The sequence below is a fragment of the Amphiura filiformis genome, chromosome 6 (genome assembly GCF_039555335.1).
Source record: "Amphiura filiformis chromosome 6, Afil_fr2py, whole genome shotgun sequence".
In the NCBI taxonomy this organism is placed as follows: domain Eukaryota; kingdom Metazoa; phylum Echinodermata; class Ophiuroidea; order Amphilepidida; family Amphiuridae; genus Amphiura; species Amphiura filiformis.
Window position 1 is genome coordinate 42,135,144 of NC_092633.1, and position 22,715 is coordinate 42,157,858.

At 36.8% G+C, this 22,715-nt stretch overlaps 2 protein-coding genes across 2 annotated transcripts in view; one reads left to right on the forward strand and one right to left on the reverse strand.

The window, feature by feature from the left end:
- The window catches only part of LOC140155432 (sentrin-specific protease 3-like), a 43,883-nt gene that overhangs the window by 10,488 nt on the left and 10,680 nt on the right, over positions 1-22,715 (reverse strand). The window contains exon 5 of the mRNA XM_072178279.1: positions 6,305-6,442. Coding sequence (XP_072034380.1) covers positions 6,305-6,442 — 138 coding nt within the window. The remainder of the gene's footprint in view (positions 1-6,304; positions 6,443-22,715) is intronic.
- LOC140155430 (uncharacterized) lies at positions 15,160-21,750 on the forward strand. The gene is made up of 2 exons (XM_072178277.1): positions 15,160-15,447; positions 17,668-21,750. The coding sequence occupies exon 2, from the start codon at positions 17,829-17,831 to the stop codon at positions 19,923-19,925; it is 2,097 nt and encodes a 698-aa protein (XP_072034378.1). The 5' UTR covers positions 15,160-15,447; positions 17,668-17,828; the 3' UTR covers positions 19,926-21,750.

A 22,715-nucleotide genomic window follows, 5' to 3' on the forward strand; every position in this document is an offset into this window, starting at 1 on the left:
TCATTCTGGAAAATATGACGATCAATTCTTGTGAACTTTTATTTTTACATCAATTTCAATAATGCCCGTGTGTTTTCTATGGGAAACTTACGTTACGAAGGGAAACGTATGTTACCATTAGATTAAAAGGAGTACTGCAGCTCTTTTGTTGACAATGCAAAAACTAATTATTTTAGATGAAACTTACAATTAGGATACTTTTTATTGAGCCTATTTTCTGTAATTTTCTTTCCTAAGTACTTATAATGCATGGTAACGTTATAAGAAAACAATACACGGGTAATCGGGCGCGGTTTTAGTACATTTTAATAGGGTTTTAAAATTAATAGTAACGCATGTTTCTGTCACATAGGTTACATTTTAACTTCAAAATGCCTGATAAGTATGTTGGAAATGAGTTAATGAAATAATGTTCATAAAGTTTATCAAGTGCACCTGCGGCTATAATTTGCTCAACAGTATATTATAGTCACTTTTTTGTTTTAATCCTGCACTTTGTGGTAACGTATGTTTCATTTCCTAAAAATACGGTCTGAATTTTCGAATTTCATAGGAGTTATTTCTCAAATACATAAACCATGTGGACCTGAAAATATTACTATCATATAACTTGCATTATAAACAGTATAAAAGGACACTTTGGTTCAATGTCAGTGTTTGCAACGACTAAGGTATGTGAACACATCGGAGTAACGTTGGTTTCACGAAACCTTGCAACATAATTTGATGGTATTTCTAAAAACTCAAAGTAGGCCATGGCATTTAAATTTTCGCTGCTTTGTATCAGTATAGATTGTTACTTCAAATACGAGCCATGTTCCAACTGAATGCACGTCTGGTTAAGAATGAGCAACATTAAATATCAAAAATATTTCACCTGCGACACAGTCTTTTGACCATAAATCCCTAAAACAACCTGCCGTGGTTTATAAAAAGAAATAATGCGAGATTAAATAACATTACCATTTTGAATGTAGTCTGGTTGTTTGATTATACAAAAGAAATTTACAATGGAAGTTAAAGCATTCGTGAAAATTATAATTCAATGTGTGCGACACAATTTTTTTCCAAGTACTGCCGACTTATCGGTTTTGACCCATCTCAAAAGTGTTTAATAGGGTCTAGGACATTTTAGTTTAAGATTAGGGTGAGGGATAAGGTTAGGATTATGGTCAGCATTAGGATTAGTGTTAGGATATGGTTAGCTTCAGAGTCAGGATTACAGTCAAGGTTATGTTTAGGGTTAGTAAGAATTAGGACAAGGATTATAACTTAGGTTATTATAGTTTAGGGTTGAAGTTTATTGTTAGGGTAAGGATTGTTTATAACAAAGTTTTTTTGGCCTTATGGATGATCCTTCAGACCACTGACCTGTAGCCACTACATTTTCCCCATAAAAATGTTGGTGTTTTGGGGAAAATAATCTATATTTTTAAATACTAATGGTCAAAATTTCAAATGATGGATGGCTTTTCATCCCAGCTACACACACAAAAAGTACATATCATTAGATTTATAAAGTTTACTTTCGAGGACTGTTAAATTAAAAAAATATCAATTTTTTAATCATTTGCCATAAAATGTGTATTATATCACGAATTAAAAAAAAATTCCAAAACTATTTGATATCAGAAGGACATTCCTCGTTTTCAAAATGCAATTTGATATGTCTGATGTGCTCTCAGAAAATAATTTTCATTTTTTGAAATTCACTATATAATACAAATTTTATGACAAATTATTAAAATTTGATATTTTTCACAACAGTCCTTGAACTAAATTTATAAATCTAATGATATATTTTAAAGTGTATGTAGCTGTGGGAAAGTCGACGAACAATTGAAAATTTTGACCTTTCATATTGAAGATATGGATTTTTTTACAAAAAACCTAAATATTTTTGGTGTTTTGGGAAAAAAATTCATATCTTCAATACAAAAAGGTCAAAATTTTTAATTGATTGTCGGCTTTTCATCCCACCTACATACACTTTAAGTATAAATCATCAGATTTATAAGGTTTACTTGAGTAATGTTAAATATTAAAATATCAATTTTTAATCATTTGCCATAAAATGTGTATTACATTGCTAATTTGATATCAGAAGGACATTCTTCGTATTCAGAATGCAATTCGATATGTCTGATGTGCTCTAATGTTCCACAATAAATACTGTCCAAACGTTCATACCCCATTTTGCATAATTATCTTCTTTAAATGTATTATAATATGTTTTACTGTGTAAGTTTGTATACTGTTTTATGTGCAATAAAGAAGTCAAATCAAAACAAAATAATGAAGCTAACCACTGGTTTCACTAATGTAGCAAAAGAAAATCCCAAACCCATTCACTGTCGAAGTAACATAATAAATCAGATTAACTATCATAATAAATCAGATTAACTATCATAGCAATTTGATATGTCTGATGTGCTCTCAGAAAATAATTTTCATTTTTTGAAATTCACTATAGGGTCAGTCCATATCAAAACAGATTGAGTGTACACCCACCCTCTTGGATTTTGCTCTCCTTTGGCTCAGGGGTACCTTTCATGGACCCCTAGGTGAGGTCACAAGAAAAAATTCAAATTCAATTTCGTTTCGAATGGCAGGCCATCTAAGTTTGGCGACCTCGACCAAAATTGGGAATTTAAGGTGTCCAAATGACAAAGCGCTCTCTTTGAGAGGCATTTTCTTCTTAATTAAATCAGTTGTGACCCTCTTTTTGAATGTGGTCACTCACTGGCTGTGTCTGAAATGCCTAATGCCAAAAAAGATTGATTTCGGAATTTCGTTGGGATTTCAGAGGGAGACAAAATCAGCACTTCATACTGTTCAATCAAATTATCTTTGATTTTGAAGGACCCATGATAATGTCACAGTGCACTTATAGGTCCTAATTATGTTCAGAATGGATTAACCATGTGCCAATGTCTATGAGCAATAATCAAAAAAGAGAAATTTCTAGACCCCCTACAGAATTTTAGGCCCCTAAAGTGGTTCAGCCACAAATGGCGCTTAAAATCGGCAAATTTTGACACCTAATAACTTTAGGTGTACACCAGATATGAATTTCTAGTCTTTTGCATCTGAAAGAATGTAGTCTAATGTTACTAGGAACATAAGTTTTGTTTTGTATTTTTTGTGTTTTGATACTAAGTTGATGGTCCCAAAAATCCCAATTTTTTACTAATAATGTACAGGTTATGGGTACAAAATGTCAATTTCAACATACCCTTTTTTTTATTTTTGATCATTGTCTTATTTATCCTGTTATTACATAGTTAACAACGTCCGATTTTGGTGTCTAATTATGTTTTTTGCATGAGAATACATATTACGCAACTTAAATCCTGTACAAGGAACCAATGACCTCCTTATTACAATATGGACGCTTTTGGCAGACATATTGCAAAAGAGGGTCATCGGTTCCTTGTATATTTTTTTAATTTGCTTAGTTGTATTTCTCATGCAAGAAAACATATATAATTAGACACCAAAATTACCAAAATCAGACGTTGATAACTATGGTCAGAATTCAAAAAGGTCGTTGACCTATGAACATTTTTCGTCATAGCGCCCTCCTGAAAGGTCTGACACATAACAAACTATACATTTTTGGAATCCTCATGACCATACGAGTAATTTGATATATTACTTGACATAATTGGGAGCATTCTGAAAATTTGACCCCCATAACCTGTACTTTGCATGTGCATCGTTGCCAGGAAGTGCATTTTGACCCCCTTAAAAATCCATACAGAGGATTAGAAAGTAGTTTTTCTTATTACTTGACTCAAGAGCAACTTGAAATATCAGGATAAATAATACAAATGGCTATAAAGTGATCAAAAATATAAAAAAACATCATTAGCATTTTTTACATTATCCTGTATGCATGGTATATAGGCAAAAATGACTATTTTTGAAAGCGTCAACTTAATACTAAAACACAAAAATACAAAACAAATCTTATGTTCCTAGTAATATTAAACTACATTCTTTCAGATGCAAAAGACTAGAAATTCATATCTGGTGTACACCTAAAGTTATTAGGGGTCTAAATTTGCTGATTTTAAGTGCCATTTGTGGCTGAACCACTTTAGGGGTGGCCTAAAATTCTGTAGGGGTCTAGAAATTTCTCTTTTTTTGAATTGCTCATAGACATTGGCATATGGTTAATCCATTCTGAACATAATTAGGACCTATAAGTGCACTGTGACATTATCATGGGTCCTTCAAAATCAAGATAATTTGATTGAACAGTATGAAGTGCTGATTTTGACCCCCTCTGAAATCCCAACGAAATTCCGAAATCTATCTTTTTTGGCATTAGGTATTTCAGACACAGCCAGTGAGTGACCACATTCAAAAAGAGGGTCACAACTGATTCAATTAAGAAGAAAGTGCCCCTCAAAGAGAGCACTTTGTCATTTGGACCCCGCCCCTTAAATTCCCAATTTTGGTCGAGGTCGCCAAACTTTGATTGCCCGCCATTCATAAGCGAAATGGAATTTGAATTTTTTCTTGTGACCTCACCTAGGGATCCATGAAAGGTACCCTGAGCCAAAGGAGAGCAAAATTCAAGAGGGTGGGTGTACACTCAATCTGTTTTGATATGGACTGACCCTATATAATACAAATTTTATGACAAATTATTAAAATTTGATATTTTTCACAACAGTCCTTGAACTAAATTTTATAAATCTAATGATATATTCTTAAAGTGTATGTAGCTGTGTGGGAAAGCCGACGAACAATTGAAAATTTTGACCTTTCATATTGAAGATATGGATTTTTTCCCCAAAAGACCTAAATATTTTTGGTGTTTTGGGAAAAAAAATTCATATCTTCAATACAAAAAGGTCAAAATTTTTAATTGATTGTCGGCTTTTCATCCCACCTACATACACTTTAAGTATAAATCATCAGATTTATAAGGTTTACTTCGAGTAATGTTAAATATTAAAAATATCAATTTTTAATCATTTGCCATAAAATGTGTATTACATTGCGAATTTGATATCAGAAGGACATTCTTCGTATTCAGAATGCAATTCGATATGTCTGATGTGCTCTAATGTTCCACAATAAATACTGTCCAAACGTTCATACCCCATTTTGCATAATTATCTTCTTTAAATGTATTATAATATGTTTTACTGTGTAAGTTTGTATACTGTTTTATGTGCAATAAAGAAGTCAAATCAAAACAAAATAATGAAGCTAACCACTGGTTTCACTAATGTAGCAAAAGAAAATCCCAAACCCATTCACTGTCGAAGTAACATAATAAATCAGATTAACTATCATAGCAATAGATGAGTACAATTTTGACTATCAACCTGCACTACAAAAGCAGGTTGCACTCATCACCTGTGTTAGGCTGTGTATGTCTGCAATTATAGATTGAATACAATACCGCTCTTTTCAAAGATATTAATCTTACAGGTGCGAGTGATCAGAATGAAATGGTTCAATGCAAATGTACAGCGTGAACATTGTAATGCAGGGCTATATAGACCACTTGACATCACTGTTTATCAACAAAGGCGAGGGACTCGTCTATCGATATGCTTGAACGAGCCGCTACACTGTTCAATGGCTTTCTTGTACTATATGAAATGTGGCGGGCGATTTAAAATGCATGTGCCCTTAGCAAACTACGATGCGTCGCACACTGCAGGGCAAAGAACAATGGAAATGGCCATAATGCGCGCGCATACTGCCGGGCAATGACATCACATGCCAAGTGGTCTATAGTCAAAAATTGTATTCGTCTATTGCTATGGTAGTTAATCTGATTATTACGTCACTTTAACAGCGAATAGCGCCATGTGCTACATGAGAAACTTTCATTCTCATTAAATCTCTCCTTGCGGGTGTCAACTACAGATGACAAGTGTCAAAATGAAATTTTTGCATTTTTAAATTTTTTTTGAAACTTGTCGTCTGCAGTTGACACCTGCATGAGAGAGTTTTAATCATTACTTGTTTTTACACAGAAGCCATATCAAGTTTATTGCATTAATTGATAATAATAATTGTACTCAAATAAGTGGGACTTTCTTTTTTTGAGGTGTTTATTGGGCTATTCTGGTTGAAATCCATACACCCCCTATGGAAGACATGACCTTAATCTCCCACATAGGGAGTGTGAATTTCAAATGGTGTTACCAGAATGGGTGACACCATCTGATATTTACACCCCCTGTGTGGGAGATTAAGTCTTCCATAGGAGGTGTATGGATTTCAACCGGAATAGTCCATTATGTTGCTGCACATATGTAGCTGCTATACTTACCCCCATAACTCTGGAGTTGTTTGAGCCAAGCGAGTTATAGTATTCAATCCTATGTTGTTGCACATGTATGGCTGCCAATGTCCAATGGTTGCGAATATGCACCGGGATAAGAACCAAATCTTGTGCAAATAAATCAACCTGAAGAGAAAAGATAAGATGATAGAAAAAAGGTTATTAATTACCATTTCAAGTGTTAATATTCTTATTCTTCAGTAAGGGCCTGTCCAATAATTATGAGCCCTGGGGTACGGTAAAATTAGGCGGCAAGCAAAAGGGGGATGCAAGCAATTTTTGGCAGGTCAAGAGGGGAGGGGCAAGCAAGCTTTGTCACATTTTTACATGTAAATAGCACACTCTAAAAAGGCTTAAAACACAATCACAGTTCATAATTATTGCACAGTCCTTATTTTCTAGACTATTGCAAAGAGTAATTTATTCATTGCATAAATTGGCCAAATTAAAAGCATACAAAATACAAAGAAACATTAAATTATGACAAAGATGTGAAACAATGCTAAAAAACAACCATTACAGTATATCACATTGACATTTAACCTTTTTCCCAAAAACTTTATCTGCAGTATGTATGAGTATGGTTCATATTCAAACTTCACTCAACAATGATTGGGAGACAGGCTTTCTGTATGTACCTGAGTTTTGAACTCTGACTCCAAATAAAGCGGAAGGAAGTAATATGTCCCAAATAGGACCGAGATTGCATGAGTAGCAAACGGATGTGAACAATCACATGTCGCTATCACATCATACACTTCATAAATCAGAAAAAGGCCATCTTTATGTTTTTGCAAAACTCTTCCGAACAATCCTGTAGCTACATGCATCAATAATATGCCAATTAGTGTGAAATCAGGAGTTGTCCAGTTCAAGCCTTTTGTATAATTGTCCCGATTCAGACAGAAGTTCCTGAGTGACGGAACATATTTGGTAAGTACTTTATCTCTGTCCAATTTTTGCTTGTCAGGAAGTGAGTTTTAGTAATTACCTCTGCAGTTTTCAGCACTTTTACTGGCACACTGTTTTTGCTTGAAGTCAACATTTTCATCAACTTTTGTTTTGTTTCTTATAACACAATTAGTAGCAAATAATTAATGAATTTTGCAAAAAACAGCAATCCCGATATTGGCAGGGTAATCAATTTACATGAATGATGTTCAATCGCTCCTTTAGGTAGGTATGAAAACATTTAATTCTCATATTTTACATTGGGTCACTTTACATTTGATTTGCATCAGGTCATGTTCTGCAAGTCATTGTGGGTCAGGGCATTTTTACAGGACAGGCATGTGTAGCCAACAATCAGGCATTAGCCTGATCAAAACAGACTGTAAAAAAGTGTCAAGGTCTTTATCATAATATGTGACGGGTCATGTCAAAAGGAAACAATTTTGGGCAGGTTATCAATTTTGATATTTTTACATATCTTAAATATAGAGATATTTTGCTCCACAAGGCCGTTTTCATTCCTAAGCGAAGATATTGAGTTCGTAAGTTATGGTATTATAAAATTGAGATATCGGCCTTTAAAAATATTATTGACAACGTTGAGAGTAGGAATTACCTAGCAAAATGTCTCAAAAAATACAAGATGCCAGTTATATTCCGGTCTGAAACTATCAGACAATATTATTAACATTAATAACATCACAAATTCGCAACAAACCCAAATTGTGAAAAAAATCACCCTGGCCAGATTTTTGGCTATTTCTTCGTTTACGATCCTGCCCAAAAGCGTCTCCATTTGACATGACACGTCACATATACCTAACCAGAAACATTTTGGACATAATGCCTTTTATTTACCTGTGTACACTTTACATCCCCAGGACATATGCCATTTATTTACTGATAAAGTGCAAAGCCTGCACCTTTACTGTGTCCTCTTCTCACAAAATGAGCATTAAGTTTCATTACTTTCTGAATTCAAATTTTATACTAAACTTGGTAGGTTGCTCCTTGCTTTGGTCTTGACAAAACCACAATTTCGTCCAAGAACTTCTTTGCTTTCTATTGAATTTTGTCAAGTCTAACCCTAACCAAACCAAACCTCACAAAAGTTGACTTCGCAAAGCATCTGTAAGTGCAGGTATGCCATGTGATGCGAAAAGCTTGGCTGGCCAAAGTAGCCCCTGTGGCAAGGTATCCCTGCCCACGTGTCTGGCACCTGAGGGCCCTGTGGTTCAAAACCGCACCTGAGAAAAATAGTTTTCTCTTCTTCTTTCTTTCTTTCTTCCTTCCTTCTTTCCTTCCCTCTTGCCAAAAAGAACCGGGGGCATTAGGGTTAATGAAGTGTATATCTTCTAAAGTGCCCTGGCAAGTTAATTTAATTTTATGGGAGCAGGTCATAATTTATCTTGCACAATCAAATTTAGAAAATATAGTCTTATTTTCTTTCTTGTATTGTATACAGGAATATTAACAGCATTCACTGACAACATGTGGTGGGATCCATCATCAATGCAGCAACAAATTCAATCTGACGTGCAACATGCTATGATGAATGCACAACAACAGATCCAAAGTGCCCAATGCCAGACCCAGCAGCAACTCCAGGAAGGTCAAAGACAACTTCAACAGAATCTCCAAAGTGCTCAGTATCAAATCATGGATGCCCAGAGACAAACTCAGCAGAATGAACAGCGGGCACAGCATCAAGTCCAAAATGCCCAGAGACAAGCTCAGCTGAATGAACAGCGGGCGGAGCGTCAAGTCAAGTCCAAAATGCCCAGAGACAAGCTCAGCTGAATGAACAGCGGGCGGAGCGTCAAGTCCAAGATGCCCAAAGACATGCTCAGCTGAATGAACAGCAGGCACAGCGTCAAGTCCAAAATGCCCACAGACAAGCTCAGCAGAATGAACAGCGGGCACAGCGTCAAGTCCAAAATGCCCACAGACAAGCTCAGCAGAATGAACAGCGGGCGGAGCGTCTAGTCCAAAATGCCCAAAGACATGCTCAGCGGCGTGAACAATGGGTACAATGTCTAGTCCAAAATGCGCAGAGACATGCTCAGCGGAATGAACAGAGGGCACAACATCTTGACCAAACTGTCCAGAGACAAGTACCGCAGGATGGCCAGAGTTCACAGAGCGAAGTCAGAAATGCCCAGGGACAAGGGCAGCAGGATGCTCCAAGGGCACAGAATGGAAGACACGACGGTTGTAATTATTTTGATCGTTTCATGTCTGGCCGACAAAGTTTTTTTGTTAACCAAGGAATGTCCCAGATCAGTTCCCAATTGCCTTCACCCCATGGACGATGGACAGAAATCAACTTTGAAGAACACTACGATCCATTTCCAGCCACCCAAGAAATGACAGAGCAAGCTGAAGATGTAGAACAACAGGAAAATAACCCTGTTGAAGACCCTACTGAGTCACCACAAGATGCACATCCGCAAGTGCCATGTCCAGTTGAAGATGAGTTGGAAGTACAAGCAACAGAATCACTCCATGCTGAGGATCACCAAGATCCACCAATGGATCATAACGAAGAAAACACTCTCCTGCAAACTGACAGCAGTCCAGCTACAGATCCTTGCAGTATGCAGCAATCAGATAGACAAGGGGATGCCTTTCAAGTGGGAGATCAAGGAGAATCCAGCCATCAAGACCAAGCAACATCTGGAGAACAACAAGAAACAGATGAAGCAGAATCTTCCACTGCTGGAGATCCTCACACACAGGGTGCTACCGGTACAGAGGCTTCTAATGATTCACAATGGATGGAAAGTGCATCTATGATGAAACCGGATTTGTCTACATTCTTACAGGATGCAGAAGGTGATTTAACTTGTTTCATATGCTTTGAGTTGATGAGGGCGCCCAACATTCCTAAGAATTTGGCATGTGGACATGTGTGCTGCTTAATTTGTCTCCAAAATATGATACAGCAAAATTACCGTATCGTGTGTCCGACTTGCCGCTGCGTAACACACACATCGGGAAAACCTGTTAGTAGCCTAAAGACCAACTGGCACATTCAGAATCTTGCAGAGACATACTATGCACATAGTAAAACAGACTCTACGAATCAACCAAACTATGGTTCATGCAAGCGCCACAGTGATCAAATACGATACTACTGCGACACTTGCAACAAAATCGGTTGTGGTACCTGCGTTTGTGAAAATCATAATTCCACTTGGCATCAAGTCAAAAAATTATGTGACGTTTGCGATGCACAGAAAATTGAAATCAATGACATGTTGGAACGGAGCGTCACTAAATCTGAGGAGACAAAAATGTTGCTCAGTGACCTTTATGAGAACCAGAAAGCTAACCATGAGTTTGCATCGCAAGAGGAGGCAAACATTGATGCTGAGATGCATGACGCAATAGCCAAGGCCTACCAAACAGCTGAGGATAAGAAAACACAACTGACAAAAGAAAGCCAGGAGAGGACACATGCTATGGAAAATGAAAAACAAGAACTGGAAACAAAACACGGTGAAATCCAAAAGGCAATTGCTGACACCTTAGAAGCAATTGAATCTTGCTCACAATATGACTACGTTACTAAACATAAGAAACTGATCATTGCAATGAAAAACTTGTTATAGGAAGACTTGAGCTTACACTTGCTATTTAGGAAGGTCCGATGACCTTTCAAATTCATGAATATTAATTTCCTAATAGTTTAGTCCAGAAGACATATTATGGCAATCCTAATCAAAATGTGAATTTTACACATCTCTGATGGAGCTAAGTCAGCAAGCCCTTTGAAACATTTACTTTTACCAAATATTATGAGCACATGTCTGTTAACATTTGGAGATTTATTAGAGGCTGTGTAATGATTATGTATACCCCCAGAGTGGTGAATTCTCAAAATGGTCTGCCAAAAATAACTTGCCCTCCTTTGGCCATGCCTAAAAATCTTTGCCCCCTCCTTTTGATGCGCTAAAAAACCTTTGCCCACCCTTTTGACATGCTGAAAAATCTTTGCCCCCCCCCCTTTACACACGCAAGATTTTTGATTTTGGGGTATCCAAATTTAAAACGTTAAATTGTCTTATCATATAATGCGAGTGCAGTGAGCAGAAAATATTGCACATTTGAATGTGTTCCTAATGATTTCCTACACCTTTTTCAGGGTGTAATATAGGTCATATAGTGCCCAAAACATCTGTGCCAAAAATTGCTTGCCTCTCCCCCCCCTTTTGGCATGCAAAAAAATCTTTGCCACCCTGGGGTACACATAATTATTGCACCACCCCATAGCATATGATGCATACCGCAAACGTTCGCCTAATGGCGCCCCTGGGCTCCTTTGCCTTGGGGGTAAATTTCATGTACAAATAGAGAGCTCCCTCCTCTAAAAATCCCAACAAGAATTAAGGGAACGTGTCCTTATTTGCTGGTGGGAATTTTATGCGAGGGCACTTTTAGTTTGTGTCTAAAATTCCAGTTATGTCAAGAGAGCTCATAGCGCCATTAGGCGAACGTTTACGGTACATTGTATATATAAAATTGAGTTCATTTTAAGTGAGTGATTGCATGAAGTACACACAGTAGTATTGTGGACAAAATTGTAAATCGTACCAAAATTGCAGACTGTACAATTCTACTATTCTAACAATAACTTAATATGAAGCGCTCGAAAGCATCAAAAGATGCAATTTTTCACACTCATGTGTCCAAAATCAAGGTCATTGGGCTAAAACAGACAACTCATGGTGCAATTGGTGTTGATTTTGTCATTGCATTTGGTGCCATATGGCTCTAGTTCTCTTCCATTTCCCTTTTTCTTTCCTCTCCCCATTTTTTCTTCCTTCTTTCTCTCTATCTTTCCCTTTCTTTTGCTCTTCCTTCACTTCCTCCCTTCATTGTCCTCTACATGATACATATCATGTCACTACATGACAGTTTCCTATGCTGTTGATTGGCATGTCTGCCAGACTGGTGACCCGTCATCATGTATGATGCACTATGAGTGTCAAGTTTGCTTCTTGGAAGCAAATCCTGTTCTATACCATACGCACATTGAGTTCAACATTATATTATAGGCCCTAGTTTCCCTGATCTTTAAATTGATTAAACATCTATTATCCGTGTATGCGCGCCAACAACATAATCATGTAACATGTGTCAAACAACATCAAAATATGATATTTACATGTACATAATACTAGCTTGCAATTATATTTCATAACATTTATAAAGGTGGTCTTAAAGGCAAAATAATGTTTTGTGTACCCTACTAATGCCTATATTGGTGTTTTAAGGCAAAATAATGTTTTGTGCATCTATTGTGCCTGGTATTAAAGGCAACGTTTTGTCTACCAATGTGCCTGTTAGTGTTAGTAATTAAAAGGCAAAATATAACTGTTGCTTAATGCGTAAAATTAGTATTAAAGGCAACATAAAAGTTTTTGCACTGAAATGCCTGCTATAAAGATCAAAGAGCTCTCACTAATCAAGATTATACAATTTGAACCAAATCACACTATTATTATAAGCCATAGGTCATTCTTTCTTTGTACTTCATTGTCTTTACCAATAAGAAAATGCCATTTTTATCTATTTTGTTGTCAACATTATAAAGAAAATACTTGCATTGGTATTTCATTTTGCATAATTTGTGCATGAAACTAAGCCTAAGTGTTCCTTTACAAGGTGAACAAATGTGTTTGTCTGTTATGTATAGATAAAATGTATATCTGTGGTATGTAGGCCTATGCTTGAACTTTCAAATAACATTAAAGCTATATTGCAACATAATTTGCTGAGAAGACGCCTCATTTTTTTGTCAAATTTCAGATTCTCACATCATGATTGTAATGTACAAATTATGCATAAACTAACATACCCTGCGCAAATCAAGGCTTCAGATGCTGTATTTAGTGACACAATCTGCATTTTTCAAATAAAACAACATGTCCCATTGCTTTATTCATAGGAGTAAAATAACGCGTAGGTGATGGGATGGTCATAACATGTCATCAGGACCAAATCAGTCACACTGCCACCAGTGTGTGCCAATTAAGAAAAAAAATCAGGTTATCCGGCAGATGACCAGGTCATTAAATCTGGTCATCTGACAAAATTGTTGGTCAATGGTCATCCATATATATATTGTAGTGACAAAATTTTTCAGAAATTTATTTTTTGAGTTTTAAAGTGTCCCTGAGCTAAATGCTAGGATCATTCATGTCGATGTAAAAAAATAAAAATGTAGATATTTATATAGCGCTTTATGCCGTAAACAGCCTCAAAGCGCTTTACATTTATTCCGCCGTCATTAGAATATGTCGGAACCACGTTTGCAGCCTACAAGTGGCGCAGGGTCCGTCAGTACAACGACTGTGACTATCCCTAGTCACAGATGGTAGATGTCACAGTCTCATCTACCATTTTTCTTCATCAAAACTGGGATTTTGGTATCAGAGGAAAGCTAATATTTTTCTCATTTCACCAGTAAAATATAACATAGCGGAGATATTTCGTTTTAGAATGGTGTGAATTAAAATGGGGTGAACTGTGGTAACCACAATTGGAAGTATATAGGCCCCTACTATCCTATGGGGCATTGTTATACATGGGTTTGCTTCTCATATCAAAACCACTGAAACAAAACAACTCCTTTGAAAATAAATGGATAAATATCTACATAAATATAAATAAATAAATAAATAAATAAATAAATAAATAAATAAATATATTATTATTAGTGAAATTACCACATCGTAATACAAATTTGTTTCATATGGATGGATTCACCCATCCACACTAGTCAGTTGCAATGTGTAAAAAAAAAAAAAATAAATAAATAAAAAAAAAAAATAAATAAATAAATAAATAAATAAATAAATAAATAAATAAATAAATAAATAAATAAGAACTCAACAAATTGTACAAGTCATAGTGGTGAAAAGTTCTGCTCATCTTTCTAGCTTCAAGCATCAACCTTTAACCTTTTCAGTCTAGATGACAAATCACAGATGGTATGCATGTAATCAGAGACATCTAAAGTTCACACTCCATACCACAACACAACTTGAATACACACCACCCTGGCCTGAACATCAGCTATAAACACTCAACAAACTTGAGGTTTAATTTGATCTATTCAGTTTATAATATTGGCAATAACACTTTGTCACACAAGTAATTGCTGAAATATTTCTTGGAAATGTGTAATAAATAAATAAAATAAAAAATCATATCGAATGCAACTCAGTTTTCTCCTACTAGTACTAACATGTTTATTTATAAATTTAATAATATCCCTGTCACTCACAAAAGTGACTCTTACAACTGAATGTCACTAAAAACACATTTTACAGGACTGTGATGAAAAACATTATTAAATGGGGCAGGTATGGGTCACATTAAAGTGCTACATTCGCATTAAAAAAAAGTTGATAAAGGGTTGTCAACGTTTTTTCTAATTAGTGGATTATATTCCTCTTTATCGACATTTAGGGTTACTGTTTTTGCCATCAATCATGACTCAAAATTGATATTACACTACTTACGGGAAAAATTTGAGTTATCAAATGTTTAAAATTATACCATTTAGTGTGACAACTTGCTTCCATCTTTTGATTAACAAGGATGGGTATCTTTATTAAGTAATGCACAATCAGCCCAGGGTTCAAGGACCTGATTTTCAAGAAGAAAAAACAAGATAGTTTACTGATCGTAATTCACAGGTCTGTTTTGCATTAATTTTCAAACTTTTTAAAATTTTGACTTAAACTTGGTAGAAGGGAATCTTGCTTCAATGGTAAAAACATTTGAGCACCATATGCTATCAAGCAAATATCCTAGTTTTTTTTTTATAGCACCAGTCACTAACTCATACCCTTGACAGAACCGAGGATGACAGCAGGTATGACAGATGACACTATGAGTAACACGTCCCATCCCTAATCTAATTTACAAACAATATCTAGAAACACCAAACACATATGCCCTAGTGGTGTGGAGTCAAACGCTTCATACCAGTGCACCTATCTACACGTACATCTTGACAGACTTGTGTTAGTTGAGTAACTGGAAAATGCCTGTTGGTTCAAGTGAATGCAAGAAGCTGCAAATCATCCAGAGAATCATCCAGAGAGTCACAATGTCATGTATTATACCAACATCTGCGTACCACGAGATGATTTATCCACCACAAGGTAACTTTTCTTACTTTACCTGGGCATACAACGTAAAAGGATTCTTACACAGCTTATTTTTTATAATGGAAATTCAAACACTGATTTCATAGAGGAATTTACTTTTGTTTGTACTTAAACTGCTATGGCAATATTTTGATGTAAACATAAGCACATCACAAAAATAGTGTTCATGTTTTTAAGAATATCACAACTTAATATATTTTCAACCTATAATTATATAAAGAAGCTGAATATGCAGCACATTTTGATACCTGGCTCAGCATAATTGTAACCATGTACATGTATTAACTGTTGAAGGAAAAAAAGAGCAGACTCCATATTTGCAGTCTGGCAACAAAACTTCTTCAAATGCTTACTATGTATGCGTAGATTTTGAGTTTCGGTCAAAGGTCAAATAAAATGGGAAAATGTTGTTTATTTTAGTCTTTTTATGCAAGTGGGTGGGTCTGTGTGTGGTGTGTGGGTGGTGTGTTCACTTGTTAACACAGTCAAACAGGGCCACACATCTACATGTATCTGGATACACTCTAATAACTGGGTACACACACCAATCAGCCCTTCTGGAACCCTACAATGTGACTTGCCCAACAAATGAGTTGACTATTTGTATGATGTATTTGTATTTTTAATCAGTATTCAACCTCCATTGGCCCTCCTGGTGGCAGGTTTTCCCCAGCTTCCTCTCCGATTGCCAAAGTCTAATTATGCTACTATTCAGTTGGAAATCTCATTACCTGGTCTTTACAAATTTCTGTGTGTGTGGAGAGGGTGGAGTGTGTGCACCTGTGGGTCATGTGTTTATGAAAACTAGTCATTGATGAATTGCACTCTCAAATGTCAAGTTGGTCCATTTTTTGTGACAGTAAGAACGTTTCTCCCGTACTTTAGATGGGTTGATTGATTTTTTTCCATATTGTGTTTTGTATTTCATCACATTGTAGCCTAGGCAGCCTATCACTAAAATAATCTGATTCCACATTTTGACTTCCAATTGACAGCCTCATCCCCCATTTTTATTCATAAAACTGAGATTTTGGTATCAGAAGAAGGCTCATATTTTTCTATTGAAATTAAAAGCCTGAGATATTTTTCATTTAAATAGTGTGAACAAATATGTAGTGATTAGTGGTAACCACACCGGAAGTGTCTGTGCTATCCTATGGGGCATTGTTATACACGGTTTTGCATCTCATATCAAAACCGCTGGAGCAATACAACTCAAAATTTGGAAACATTATTTTAATGGTACGCCTCAATCTACATGTAAGATAGAAAACAGAACAAGAAAAATCAGACCATGCCTAGATTGCAACAGTGATATAATGGAAAATAGTGTGGGTGCAGCACCTCCATGGGGATGAAGTTCTTTTTTTTTTTTGTTCACCTAAAGCCAAGTATATTTCTGGTCTAAATTTCCCTGGGATTATGAGATAAATGTGAGTCTTCTTCAGTGGCAGTGCCACAGTCAGAACACTCCCTTCCAGTTAAAACCAAAAATTATGAAAATTTTAACTTTAACATTTTGCTGCAATTTTGTGCAAATTTTGTTGATTTTGCCCTCCCTGAGACTCACTTCCTCTGCCCCACCCCCTCCCCTAAAAATTCCTGGTGCTGCCACTGGCCTTCATCTGATTTCAAAATCTTCATTTTTAATGAGCTACAGTAGGGGTGATAAGGCTGTCAATCAGGCAATAAAACACTAAACTTTTAAGCCTTTGTAAATTAAGTAACTGTTTGTAACTTACGAAAATAACCTTTCACTAGACGTAACTAGACAAAGGCTCCTTGTAGTAAATCACTACTATTTATGAAGGGTACCGGTCATAAGTCATTTAGTGAAATGGATTTTATGTTGCGTTGTAAGTTACAATCAATTTTGAGACTTACAAAGCTTCGTAAAGTTTAGTGAAATGGTCCCCTGGTCACCTGTACTTGAAATACTGGATCCAACTTTTTGTCATAAAAAATAAATAAAAACGTCTAATAAACTGAAGCAGGATTTCTGGCTTATTTGACTTAATTACCATTAAGTAGACTGATTCCTGCTCATTTTTTGAGCAAAAATATCGCATTTCAATTTATTTGAGAAATGCAAAACAATTTAATTTTCATGCATGAAATGCCCAAGATGAAATAATATGATTCCAAATTACCTTGATGCTTAAAACCATAGTTTGAAAACATTCTCAAAAACAATTTGTCTACTTTAAATTACAGGTAACTGCGGAACATATGTTATACTTCAGCTGGAAGTGGATTAAGTTTGGAGACAACAACCATTGAACAACTAATATATCTGCCAAAGAAAGACAAATGTTTGTTGTACAAACCATCATGAGCAAGTTTACACGTTGACATTAACCTATGCATCTGTCTACATGTGGCACAAACGCAGCAGTGCATCATCGCTAAATTATTATAAACAGGCAAACTATAGACATATAATAAGGATGGAGCCAGGTACAGACGTTGATGAAGAGTCCTTAAATATGCCACAGTCCCTGGAGGATCAAAGTAGTCCAGAAATCCCGGTAATAAGACAGAAGAGGCCCATCTTGGATGATGAGCACCATCTGGAAATACCACAAAAAGATGACCTAAGACGAACGAAAAGTCTAGAAGATCATCGTAAACAACAGCCTGGAAATGGACGGACATTTCTTGCCCCCAAGTTTCAATCTCAGCTCTCGCTGGATGCTCACTTGCAAAAGAGAATGAAAGATTTAAACAAAAGCAAGTGGAGTAGGCACCCTTTTGCTTCTTCCTCAAAGAAACCATCAAGTTTTGATGAAGGAAGTGGTTCAACATCATTATCTGATAGACTCCGACAAAAAGACAGAGGTCATGTTGATAAGTCAAGACTCACAGTTGAAGGAGGTCACAGGCGACGAGGAATGGAGACTGGGCAAACGACTCCTACTGAAGAAGAGGAGGAGGATCGTGATGATTGGGAACCCTTTTCACCTGCAGTGGCATGTAAATGGAAAACATTCTCCAATGAAGAATTATGGGATCCAATGGAGCTTGGAAGAATGTGGAAGGCCATACTTCCAGATCAAGAACAATGGAAGCCATTCCTGGAGGATGATGAAGAAGAGGAGGAAGATCACGGTGATCAGAAGGCACAATGGCGTCCATTCCCAGTTGATGATGAGGAATGGGAACCATTTTCAAGACGAAGGCAAGCTAAGACTCCACCAGAGCAATCTCCTGATGTACAGTCAGTGCAATCTGAGTATGATGGTGATCAAACTTATTCTGGTGACACTGTCAAGGGAGAAGAACCATCTTGTGCATCACAACAACCCGAGCATGAATCTGATACAGAGCAATGCCAGCAACACGGCTCGGCTGAAGGACTGGTAACAAAAGAGGATGAAGCAGTTTCAGCATCAGGGGAATCTCACCAAGCAGATGGTCAAGAAGAGAAGCCCCTAACTTGTGCTGAACAAATGGAACCCTTTCCTGAACACTTGATTCATCCTCAGCCATCTAATTTAGACTCCGGCGTAGGGGAACAAACCTCCCCAACTGATCAAATACACTCACTTAGATCTGATCGTGGTAGTAGCTCAGACAGAGAGTCTACACAAAGATCGGACACATCCTCGGCTGGGGATACTTTGAAAAGTGACCTATCGTCATTTCTAGAAGATGCAGAAGAAGAGTTAAGTTGCCTGATTTGCTTTGAACTCCACATGGATCCACACACCCCTAAGAATTTGGACTGTGGACATGTGTGTTGCGCGATATGTCTTCAAGACTTGTTGGGCAAGGACCCTAATGTACATTGTCCTGCATGCCGTCATGTGACAACAGTACCCGATTCACAAGTGACGAGCATGAAAACCAACCACCGATTGAGAAATCTTGCAGAGATATACCACAAACACAGTCAGAAGGAGGTTGCACCTGAACAAGATATGAGTCAATGTTCTGAACATGGCGATAGGTTACGCTATTACTGCCACACCTGTAACACAGTGACTTGTGGAACATGCGTTTGCGATAAGCACAACAAGTCAGAACACGACATCAAAGATCTCCAAGATGTCTACGATGAGCAGAAGAGCGAGATGAATGTTGTTATGGAGATGACGAACAAAAGATCTCAAGAAAATGTAGACAGGTTAGGTAATCTCCAAGCAGCTGTGCAAGGTTTTCATAATCTATTGGCATTGGAAGAGGAGACCATCGACAGAGAAACGCAACAGATGATAGCCAAGATTCAGCAAGCTGCTGAAGCAAAGAAAACAGTGATCAGGAAGGGTAGACAGGCTCAGTTGGAAGCAATGGACAGTCAAAAACGTAAATTGGAAATCCAGCAAGGAGAGATTCAGAAAGCTATCGCTAGAGCTAAATATGAATTGGAGAAATGTAAAGATTGGGATTATGTTATGAAGCACCATGAGTTGGTTGCAGGCATTACAGCACTACTGGAACAGGTGCACCCCAAAGATTTTGACCTATGCTAAAATAGGATCTTCCATTTAAAAACCACACACCCCCTCGATGACGATTTTGGAATTCCAACCAAATTCAACAGTTTAAATAATACATTATATCGACTGCTCAGTGCCAAGTGGGTATGTTCAATAGCTGCCCTGTGAACATTTGGTAATTTACACATACTATATTGTTCTTATCTACACTGGGAGCTACACATGGCAGCTATTGCACTTACCAAATTCAGGCACTGAGCAGTCGATATGTGATCTGTTACCTTGAAATGAGCAAGAAGTCGGAAGTTGGTAGTTTCAAGATGTCCTGGCTGTCTGCGTTGGTGTTCTTTGTTTCACATGTGCCTGTTCAAGCCAATAGCATGTCCTTTGTGAGTGGGGGCACAATGGGCCATTCACGAAGGATATACTACTAGCTTGTACAGGTGCATGGCTAACATAGAACATAAACGTAGCAGCCAGGATGTCTTGAAACTACTTGCGACTTTACGCTCATTTCGTGATAGCAGGTCTCATATATTATGGCAGTGAAGTGGGTGTGAGGATTTTAAATGAAATAGCTCAATGCTTACAGTCTATGTTCAGAGGGAGGGCAGCAATCTGCAACTGTGAGCATAATTGGGTGTCAAAACACAATTGGTTTCATATCTCAGTCTGCCTGGGAATGAGACTACTAAATGACATGGCGAGACATTCACAGCAAAATGTTTCCACATCTATAGAATTACCTGACCTTCTGAGTAAATATGTAATGGTACTAGTTTGTGTATGGTTACTGTACTCATTTGATATTTGATAAAATATGTTGTAAAATGCTGATGTTTATCCAATTAATCATACAATTGTATAGACCATTCTTCTAATTAAGACGGGCACAACACCAGGCACAAAAAGAAACTCGTCAGTTAGTCATCCTTGCTGTTCAGCAACCTGCTAATTTTGGATTATTCCGAAATATACATTTTGTTAAATGGACTTTGCTTTCTCATTTGACACCCTGTTCATGAACATCGAACAAGAATTGACCAAGATATGCGCTTCCAAACCCCCAAACTCCAAAATCAAAAGTTGCAATTTCAATGATTTGCAACAGGAACGCATTGTTGTATTGCACACAAGCACCACAGGTCAATGAATAAAGCACACAATGTAACAGGCACAACTGAATCGTTAAAATTGTCAAATGAGAAAGCAAAGTCCATTTAACAAAATGTATATTTCAGAATAATCCACAGCAAGGATGACTATAACTGACGAGTTTCTTTTTGTGCCTGGTGTATAACTCCCCACAATCACATATATCTGTGGGGCATGTATGCTGGTGTCAGGAAGTGTGTGATTCAAATGATCAAGCAAAATTATAATTTGTGTTTAATTTAAAATGGATTTTGAGATACATCCAAAGAAAGGGTACAAATTTTATATTATTTTAGCGAAATAATCATTTGTCATGAATATTAACACCAAGTTGGATGGATTTTCAGATGCTGTACCGGATGTTGTAGCTTCTACAAATTACAATGAGACATTTGTTGTTTTGGACCTATTTTTGCTTGACACAATAACACCACAGCCTTCACATATTTTCAACTTCAGACCCTATGCAATAAACCAACCAGAATGGTATAACAATTCATATGGCAGCCATGTTGGAGGACACTTCTAAGATAGCTGAAGATGACAGTGTTGAAAATGTCACTGGTTCAGGGCAACGTTTTGTTGAAAACATATTTATTTATTTATTTATTCAGCAGAATCACATTACAAAAAATATGAAAGAAGAAAATAGCAATCAAGTGACTAAATATGCCAACTTGTTTCCAATATGGGGGTCCATAAAAAGGTCATGAAAACAGATCCACATAAAGGGGACTAAAATGAAATAAGTTAAACATATTCAGCCATTTCCTGGTTCACTGAGGTTGTGGACAAATGAGTTTTAACATGGGATTTGAAGGAATTCTTGTTTGTAATGGACCCGATGTTAGGCATGTTCACAACATTTTCAAGTAGGATATTTCACATGGAAATTATTTTGTTTAAAAAGGTGATTATTTAACTTAAAAAATGAGGGGTCAACCATGTCTGTAGGTCAAAAATTAGCGAAGTTATGGGCAAATGTTTGTTTTTAAAAAACTGCACTTTTCTGCGGCCATCATTGACAATGCCTTACAATGACTTACTGTACAAAAAAAGCATGTAATGCATCATTTTTTACCACGATGATCCATTTTACACAAAGGCGATTTTATTTTATGAAATCTAACTTTCACTGCATGCTGACTTCTGTATCAAGGATAAAGTACCAGCACTTTTTAGACTACGTCGTCAAGTTTCTGGTGTCCAAATTTCAAATTTTGTATTTCCCTATGGGGATTACACAGTTAAGCCATTGACTGTGAGCTACTGTGGACACAACTTTTTGGATTGAATGTCGCCCTCTATAATAAGGAATGTGGACATGTCTACCGATGTGAATAGGAAAAGAGTTCCAGTCAAGGGTACCCTGATAAAAGAATGAGTTGGACTCAAGACCACTGACTCTAGGGACATGGAAATTATGTGAGCTAGATCTGGTACGATGAGTGTGAGTGTCAGTGGTTTTAGTGAAAATTGATTAAAGTGGACCCAATGAATAGTAAACATTGAACATGTTGCAGCATGTAGACTGATATTGGACTCTGTCATATTGACATAAGCTTAAAAAGTTTCCTTTTCAGAGTCTGAATAGAGCAGCGACGTAGCTTGTGACGCCATCACGGCGTCTTCATTCAGCGTAGTGATTATTCTCCTCCGGTCACCGGA